Raw genomic sequence first — 10,000 nt, 5'->3', positions numbered from 1 at the left:
CCAGATAATTGGACATTTATCCAAAAATGTCCTATGAAACTGAGAAAGACATGTATCTGTGACATTTCTGTTTGTGAAGAATTTCAAAATGCAATCATTACACACTTAAGCATAAGAGTCCGCCCCTTTTGTAGTGCACCCCATATATGTGCTGATGCTCCTCCGTAAACATGAACATTTATTGAATACAACAAAGACATTTATGTGAGACATTCACCTACAGGTCATTATCAGGGGAAGAAATGACAGAGAGTATAATGGGGTCTTCACCTCTCCTGCTCTATTAAAACAAGAGTAATGATATTCACTAAATGCTGCTGATGCTAATGCTGAGATTACTGAGCCCTAGTCCTGATGGCCTGCGAGAGGAGCCGCCTCAGCAGCCCAAATAAGAACACACAGAGTGCTTTAATTATGACGGTAGCTGCATCGCATTACTTTGATGTTGTTGGACCAGGGGTGTGTTGGTTTCTATGGATTTGAGTGCTGACTTGGTGCTTGTGAGTTTAGTGTTGAGTCAGACGCGGGGCTATTTAAGGAACATGATCACCAAGGGAAAACATAGAAAGCAAACCCATTTAAGGCCCCGGCGATGCTGCTTGGAAATGCGAGGAGCTGACGGCACCACCCTGACCGCATTCGTGTGTTATGAGGGCTGACTCACCCTATGGCTTTGGACACGGACGCAAAGGTGCTACCATGAGGCAGATACATGCCAGTGGCATCAGTGTATAAGATGGAGAGACTGTGTGTGTGATGGAGTGTGTGTGTGTGTGTGTGTGTGTGTGTGTGTGTGTGTGTGTGATGGATTGTGTGTGTGTGAGTACGCAAGAGAGAGAGAAGTGTATATTTGTGTGTGTGTGTGAGTGAGTGAGAGAGAAAGCGAGAGAGAGACAGAGAACAGACAGCGTACATTAATGGCGGGGCTATTTGTATGTGTGCGCGTGTGCAAGACAGCGGAAGTTAATGGCAGAGTTATTTTTCACACTACAGGCCACCATGGCACAGCGCTAACGATCACCACAGGAGGTGCATGATATGCTAATTCCACATTAATACAACACATTGCGCAGATGGTGTGCAAAAGTGCACGCCGCAGGACCGAGTGTGTTTTTCAGCGACGGGAAGCCGCTATGATCTCCCATTAGGCGCCAGAGACCCCGCGGAGAGGAGAGAGACAGTGAGCGGAGGGACACTAATCAATAATCCGCATTAGCCGTCATTAGCACGGCCGCTAATGGCTCCGCCGCTACCTTAGCCGTCCAAGAGACTGCGGCGCGAGAGCACTCATCATAGATCGCACGCCGCAGATTTAAACATCCATCCAAGAAGGCGGTGCAGGAGGGCGGACTCTGCCGCGGGTGGGGTGGTGAGGAAGCGATCGGACGGGGTGGGGTGGTGATGACAGTGGAGAGCTGTTGCGGGTCTGCTTTGTTTTTTTTCGAGGTGTTAAGCGAACCGTTTTTTTTTTTCCTGTCTTCTTCATTTTGCCTGTAAGCTCTTTTCAAATAAAGCTTTAAATGTCATTAGATAATAACGGAGACGCACTGAGTCGTTCTCATCTGTTATCTGGTATGCAAACACTGAGAAAGCTGGGGGGGGGGGGGGTGACAGTGAAAGTACGCAGTGCAGTTGCAGTGCGCAGTTGCAGTGCTGTCCTGTGCTGTGCTGTGCTGGGCTATGCTGTGCTTTGCGTGCTGTGTTGGGCTATGCTGTGCTTTGCGATGCTGTGCTTTGCGCTGCTGTGCTTTGCGATGCTGTGCTTTGCGGTGCTGTGCTGGGCTGGGCTATGCTTTGCTGTGCTGTGCTGGGCCATGCTGTGCTTTGTGGTGCTGTGCCCCAGGCCCTTGGCGTGTTGTGGGAAAGCTCAGAGTAGGTTAAGGGAAATAGTGCAGCGGAGTTGTAGTTTTACTCTGATGGATGTCAAGAGCATGCTGTCTTATAATGGGCCGTTACCACCCAGGCAAATGCAGCTTTGCTGCGGTGCTTTGCGTTGTGCTGTTCTCCGCCCTAACGGACTCTCAGGGAACGCTGTGCTGTAAATGAGCTGTACAGGCTAAGGCCAACCAAGCTGTGCTGCTGTGCACTGTGAAATGGTTCTGCCCTGTGCCATGTGGTTTTCTACCATCTTGTGAAAGCCTTTCAGAGGACGCTGTGATCAAATGGAGGCTGTGCTGGCTACACAAATCACACAGTGCTGCTTTACAGAAAACGTTGTGATACACGTTTAGAGTGCACTGTCCGTGTGGTAATGGTGACTGAACTGGTTCGGTGAATAACACAGTGGTCCTATACTGTGCCGTTTTCTGCCACGTTGTGATACACGTTTAGAATGCAGTGTCTGTTGTAGTGGTGACTGTACTGGCTGGGTGAGCTTAGCGCTGTGCGGCTGGGGTAGGCTGGGCTGTGCTGGGCTGCGGCTCTCTGTGGACTCAGCCTCTTCTCCTATATTTAGCTTCCCAGCTAACAAAGCTGGAAGGGGAGCCGCACTCTCAAGGTGAGCAGGTTATATCACGTGGGAGCGGAGGCACCTCTCATCCCTCTCTCTCTCTCCTCATCCTCTCTGCTCTGTCTTTCTCAATGTTTCTCTCCTTTTTTGTTTTGCTTGAGATTGCTCATTTACATTTTCTCTCGCATTCCCTCTCTATCACTCTCACATTTTTTTCCCCATGCATTTTGTTGCTTGGTTCCTTGCTCACTTCTCATTAGTTTTTGTTACATTTTCTCACACTTTCACTTTTCCTCTCCCCCCACACTCTTATCCTCCCTTTATTTTCGTCAGCTCTTTCTTCCTCTCACCTCATTCCCCTTCTCACTCCTTCACTCCCTCCACCTGTTAAGTTTCTCAAACAGGGAAGGAGGATAACTAGGGGAAAAGGAGAATGAAGGAACATTGCTGCGGAGGAGTGAGGGAGAGGGAGAGGAAAAGAGGGGGAGGGAGAGAGGGAGAAGGAGAGAGGGAGAGGTAAGAGGAGGGGGGGGGGGTGCGAAGAGAGTAGATGAGAAAGTGAAAGCCAGGTGCAGTCTGAGTGAGTCAGAGGGAGAGAGAGAAAGAAATGAGACAGTAATAGAGAGAAAGAAACACAGAGGTAGAAGGAGAGAGAAAGGGAGGGAGGGAGCGAAGGAAGAGTACAGGCATGAGAAAGAGATAGAATGTGGGAATGAGATAAGGATATGGGGGATATAGGAATATTCCCCTGCTGTGAGCACCATCACATATGTGGGCTGAGCTGGCAGGTATGGGACAGACTGAAGGTCACAGAGGATCATGGGTAATGACTGCAGAGGATCATGGGTAATGACTTCATGCAAAGGTCCTCATTTTTTCACAGATTTGGCATTCTATTACGGATTTGTGATAGGTGTGCTGAGATTCTGCCTTCTATGCCGTATTTTTTGTCTTACCGTGGCTCACTTTCGGTCTGTCCATAACCTCCCTCTCTCTTTCTCTCTTTCCTCTCTTCCTCTGCTCGCTCTCTCGCTTTCCCGTACCCACCCCACCCTCCCCTCGCTCTGTCGATGTCGCTTGGCTCTGTGGCTCAGGCTAATATCTGATATGAATATGCATCACCTTCATGCATCAGTGTGCATAATCACAGACATACTGTGCTTGGCTAATCAGAAATGCACACACAAACACACACACACACACACACACACACACACACACACACACACACTATACTATTGTGTCATTTGCTCAGGGGGATTTTGGTTTGTGTTAGCCATTGGCCCCTGTTAGAATTTGCCCTTTCATATCGCTATTATACACACACACACACACACACACACACACACACACACACACACACACACACACACACACACACACACACACACACACACACACACACACACCATTTCATGCTCATGTGCCCCCTGAATTGTGTGGGTTAGATGAGGTCAGTGCTCTTTGTGTGTTTAAAATCCCAATCTTTTCTGACCTTTCCTCTCAAGGTAGCTCAGCCTTACTCTTTCCACTAGTGCTGTAGCGCCTCTGATGATTTTGGTAGTCGATGCATGAGTAAATACACTTATTCACTCATATTGAAGGATCAGAGATCGATTGGACTGTTCAGATGTCCAGATTCCTTTTTCATGCTTTCACTGAGTTGACAGTTTTATACAACATGGCTTTCAAGTTCAGATAGACGATTTAGCTATCGTTTAGGACAGCAGAATGACCGTTCCTCTTCCTAACAAAACTCTGCTTCATGTCTGAACCAAAATGGCAAGTTAAATAATGGGAGGTCAATGACACATTTTCTATTTTGTTCAGCATTATATAAGCCTTGCTAGCATTATTAGAAACATGAATCTAGCAAATTCCTTAGCAAAGTACAATTCTTTTCACAGGAGAATGTCATTTTTGTTACTGTACTCTTTGTAATTCTACCAGAGGTGACTAACAATCAGACAGGACGCGCTATAGGTGCACTATGTTTTCATAAATACCTGGGTGCTTTTCCGCTTGAAGTTGAACTTTTTTCAATTAGAGGCTCTCAGGGGACCTCCGCAGAACTGTGAGGCGCACAAAACGAGAGGCACTCTGGGCGCATAAGCAGCGCGCCAAACGCTTACTGCCAATACGAAACAACACGACAGTTTCACTGGTTGCAGTTTGTTCACAAATGCATTTTTTCAAACTACCCATTCTATCTGAAACAACACTTGATTCCTATCATACAGCCTAAGAGACACTGACCATCTTTTCTTCTCTGTACCATATATATCCAAAGAAATTGAGAGGAGAGCCTTTAAATTTAAAGCCCCTTCCGATTGGAATGGTTTACCTAGGTCTCTTATATCTATCTCCTCTTTTCACCAGTTTAAGATGTCTCTTCTTAATTATTTGCATACAAGCTGCAACTGCTTTCCTCATGCTTGATATTTTCTTTGATGTATTTTTTTTTTTTAATTGTCTATATGAATGACCATAACTGTCTAATATCTATTGGTTGGAATGAGGAGGAGAAGGGTGGTTTTGGTTTGAGGGAAAGCTTTTGTCTTTTTGTCTTTATGTCTTTTGTCTGTCATGTATGTATGTTTGTAATGTATGTTTTTCTTGAGGTCCCCTCGAAAACGGGATGTTACATCTCAAGGGGTTTTCCTCTTAATAAATTTGTGAAAATTGTGAAACATAAAAAAGGTGCACCTCACTCACTCACTGCAAAAAATGTGTCCTGTCTGATCGCGCTCCAAGTCTGCTGGTCTGAGTGTAGGTAAAGGTAGAAGGCATTCTGTGAGAAGTAGTTAGAAGGCTTTCGTGGTAATGTACTATAATACTAATTGATGTATTTATTCATGTATTTACTGTTTCCAAATAGAGTAGCCTATAGCCATATCCTATAGAGTAGAGTTGGATATTAATCACTTGACCATACAGTTTATTAAATTTAATACAGCCAATTAACTCTTAAATTAACTCATAATCTGCAGTTGTACTTGTAGTTTTAGGTCAATATTACTAATGAGTTCACTTAAAAATGTATTTAAGTTTGCTCGTCTATGACGTACATTTCAGGGTCATGATGCTTTCCATGTGATTGGTTTGGTTAATGCTTCTGTTCCACATTTATACTTTTATATTATTTCATTGTGGTTACTTTGTAGAGAACACAACTAAAGGGGAGTGGAATCTTACAGGTACACTATGCAAGATTTTCACCTTAATATAACCTTTACAAAGCCAATTTAATGCTTGAACTTGTACTGTAATAGGTGAATCGTTCACCTAGCATAGCTGTACAGCAGTGTTTCTCAAAGTGTGGCCCGGGGACCCCTGGTGGTCCGCAAGCTATTCCAAGTGGTCCACGAGCAGACGTGGTAAAATATAATATAGATGAGTTGTTTGCAATATGGAACCAACTTGTATGTTAATTCAAACAGTTAAGTAAGTTATGCCAGTTTAAATCATGATATAATCTTGCGAGATTCGTAAAACATTACCTTGTCAGTAGAGAAAGCTCTTTAGCTTTATACAGCGCAACACGAGTTAAGAATTTTTTAATTTGGCAAAAGTTTGATCAACTAGCCAACTAGCTCCGCTGGTGCATAACGCATGGGACTCATGAGTTGTAGCGGTATCCTATTGTGTGCAGAGGGAATTTGAAAGACAACCGCCCCTCGGATTGAGCACCGCGAATCATCTTGATGTGGGTCTGGTTCGTCTGGCTAACAAGTGAATGGTTCAGAGGTCAAAGGTCAAGGGTCAACGGCCAGCTCACTCACCGAGCAGGATGAGCACACACAGCAGGATGGCGATGAGTGCGCCCGTGCTGAGACCGGCAGAGGATAGGAACGCCTCACTCTGGCACACCTTGGCGCGCGTGCCACGCTGGCACGGACACACCCGCAGCGTCAGCGTGCTGGTGCCGGTCAGCGACGGCTCGCCGCCGTCCCACACCACGATGGGCAGCGTGTACAGCTCCTGCGTCAGCCGGTTGAAGCGCCGCCGCCGGGCGATGATGTTGGCAGTGCTGTCTGCGGAGGGACAGGCAAAGGAAGAGAGGGAGGAAGGACAGGGAGAGGGAGAGGGAGAGAGAGAGAGAGAGAGAGAGAGAGAGAGAGAGAGAGAGATGTTTAACACACTTTAAATGAATGAATCAATCAGTCATTTGAATAAACTGAATCTTCAAACCATGACATCACCGCTTCATTGAAACACACAATTCATGACAAAAGTTCAGATGTCCTATTAAACTCATATGTGTTACATCCACACACACACACACACACACACACACACACGCACACACACCCACACACACACACTACACACTACACACTACACACTACACACACATCCCCAAGTAATTTTCGATCGCTGAATCGATGCAATGCTATAATCATTGAAAATGCTCTTCAAATACTGTAGGCTAACCGAAACATTTTTAGTTTAACACATTAACTTATTAATAATGACACAGGACTTCACAGAAGAGACAGGCATATATTATTATCAATTAAAATCATTTGTGGGTTTATACAATTTCAGTAAAGTTCATTTAGCTAGAGCTGTTCCCAAAACAGAAAGAGAGTGAGTGTGTGTGTGTGTGTGTGTGTGTGTGTGTGTGTGTGTGTGTGTGTGTGTGTGTGTGTTAGCAGTAACACCTGTAAATGGCACTTTAATGGCAGCGTGAAAGCCAGAGTAATCAGTGCCAACAGGTCTGGCTAGCGTTAGCCTTTTGCTCTTAGGACTTTCAACCCGCAGGGGGGTGCTGCATGCTGTTAGCCTCCAGGACCAAGCACTTTAATCCAACAGCTGGATTGCCGGTAACTCTCCATCCAGTGAAACAGCGGAGGTTTGCTTTTAGAGCTCTTGAAATCAATAGAGGTCTGTTTAAGGTCCAGCTCGCCAACTGTGTCTTTATCTTGAATCGTTTACCAGGGAAGGTCAAGCAAATTCTGCATAGGCCTCCGGTTCCCCACCAGGAACAAATGTTAGCCTTTAGCTTTCAACCGGGGATAAATATGAGGCGAAGCTTTTTTTTGGTTGTGAGCAAAAACGTAACTGAAAGTATCACTTTGTAGGCCTACTATACAGAATGTAATCAATAGAGGCATTGCAGTTACGAATCGTAGGCCTATGCTATGGGAGCAACGTTTTAAACGTTTTTTTCTTTCTCATATGAAGCCACAGATACACAATCAGTGCTAAAGTTATAGGCAGGGATTTTGTGGAGAGACTAGGCTTGTGGCGCCATTGCTCTAAATGACAGAGACATCTTCTCTCTCTCTCTCCTCTCAGTGAAAAACTCTGTTGAACATGAGACAAATTACCCACACATTAAATAGCATTAGCATAAATAAAACAATTAGCTAATTTGCGTTATTATTCTTAAATAATACATGGATAACATGACAATGCATGTTGCCTTGCCAGTGCACCCCTCTCCTCCCTCATAAGTACACCTGGCACATCTGTCTGCTCTCACAGATGAAGTGCAGCAACAATTTCATATAAATGTGCAACAGAAAAGTTGAGCATTCTCTAATAAGAACCTATGCACATACCCCACTGTCAGGAGAATCAACTAACGTAAGTGGTGATAGCCCTTCAAGACACAGCAATAAAAACACACAGCAGGTGTGTGTGGGTGTGTGTGTGTGTGTAGGAAGCTATAGTGTTTGGCAACATGTTGTGTGAGTTTTGTGTGTTTCTGGAGGGGGGGGGGGTCTGACAGGGTGATGAATGGCTTCATAAAGACATTCATAAAGACGGCTGGCAAATGTATGCAGACACATCCATGAGCACACAAGCACGCTCGCACGATACACATACACACACATGCAGAAACACAAAATATGCCTTCAGACACAATCTCACTCTCAAAAACCTGCATACATAAAAGAACACTCAAGCATTCCCGCACACACACACACATCCTTTTATTATACACCCCCCCCCCCCCCCCTCTATTTAACATAAAGTATAACTGACACACTGAGTCAGACACGAGAAAACAAGGACTACAAATATATGTGTATACGCTCCTAACAATAACGCATATGCAAACAAAGATGTACACACACACACTTCTACATGGGTGCACACACGGTACACACACACACAAACAAACAAACACACACACACACACACACAAACACAAGCAGATGGTGCCAAAGCATGTTTGTGGAGAGGAGTCTTAGTTCAGTGAAAACATTGCGAGCCAGCCCACTCCACTTCAGTCCCCTTATGAATAATTATGAGAACGGACAGCCGCAGAGACAACACACACTCCAGCCCAGATTAAATCACTCTCCCAACATGCTTATCAGAGAGAGAGGGATGGGAAAAGAGAGAGAGGGAGAGAGAAGGAGAGAGAGAGAGAGAGAATGCTGTAGGAGAGGACAGAAAGAGATATAGGGAGAAACAGAGTGAGAGATAGAGGAGTGTGGGAAGGGCAGTGACAGTGGCTGAGAGAGAGGGATGGGGAGATAGTGGGAGAGAGAGAGGAAGAGAGGGGGAGGAAGAGAGAGGGACAGATAGATAGTGTGGGAAGGGCAGTGATAGTGGCTGAGAGAAAAAGAAAAGCAAAGACAAAACAAAAGTGAGTGAGTAAAAAGGGAGGAAGAGGAAGGAAGGGCACAGGTGATAACGAGAGAGAGAGAGAGAGAGAGAGAGAGAGAGAGAGAGAGAGAGAGAGAGAGAGAGAGAGAGAGAGAGAGATGAAATGATATCCACAGAGTGACAGACCGAGACAGAAAGATAGGCCGCGAAACGAGGAAAAACGGACGGGCTGTTTTATATTCATGATCACGGTCCGCTTGATCAAACATAAAGCGGTAACCTCTAGCAACCAGCCTGCTCTGGGCATGCACGGGGCAAACCTTCTCATTGGCCACATCAACTACCGCATGCAAATAAGATGCCCTCAGATTGGAGGACAGATTTGCATTCTTATGAACATTCTGTTTAAATTAGAGCTGCGAGCTGCCATGCATAATGCTGACCAGAGGTCGGGCAGCGCAAGGGAAAAAAATGTATAACCTTACACACACAGAGACACCGGCGCATGCACGCACGCAAGCACACACACACACACATATACAGTACAATTCTCTTTTGATTTGTTTTGTTTCCTCTATTTTCTGAATCATTCAGGGGACAATTTTTTCACCCCCGATGTGTGTGTGTGTGCGCGTGTGTGTGTGTGTGTGTGTGTGTGTGTGTGTGTGTGTGACGTGTGATAGATCTGTCAGCTATGCATGGCTGGACAGAAAGAGGTTGCTAGGAGCTAGGTTGTGAGGGCACAAAATGACTTGCAGAAATGACTGCCGGTGCTTTTCAGCCTGCAGGCTGGAGGGCAAGGGTTAGGGTTAAGGTTAAGGTTAGGAGTCTTGAAGTCGCAGCGCTGCCTTGAGGTTGACGGTGGGGACTTGAGGCTGGGGGTGGATGCAGGCATGGAGGGAGAGGGGACACTCAAGGTGTTTTGGTAAAAGGAAGTTCACACTCTACCTGGTTACTGCAAGGTTGAAAAAGCAATGATAAACACAC

The 10,000-nt window shown here is 45.5% G+C and overlaps 1 protein-coding gene across 5 annotated transcripts in view; it reads right to left on the bottom strand.

Moving 5' to 3' along the window:
* The window catches only part of LOC143130944 (cadherin-18-like), a 123,092-nt gene that overhangs the window by 1,083 nt on the left and 112,009 nt on the right, over nucleotides 1-10,000 (bottom strand). For all 5 annotated transcript variants that reach the window (XM_076290252.1, XM_076290250.1, XM_076290249.1 and 2 more), the window contains exon 11: nucleotides 6,232-6,483. In XM_076290252.1, the coding sequence (XP_076146367.1) occupies nucleotides 6,232-6,483 (252 nt within the window). The remainder of the gene's footprint in view (nucleotides 1-6,231; nucleotides 6,484-10,000) is intronic.

Source organism: Alosa pseudoharengus, unplaced genomic scaffold, assembly GCF_046254945.1.
Source record: "Alosa pseudoharengus isolate Yale_2024_CS ecotype anadromous, Long Island Sound unplaced genomic scaffold, YU_APseudo_1.1 YU_APseudo_1.1_scf_18, whole genome shotgun sequence".
Taxonomy (NCBI): domain Eukaryota; kingdom Metazoa; phylum Chordata; class Actinopteri; order Clupeiformes; family Clupeidae; genus Alosa; species Alosa pseudoharengus.
The sequence above is the reverse complement of the archived record's forward strand: the minus strand, read 5'-3'. Positions and strand labels throughout refer to the sequence as shown.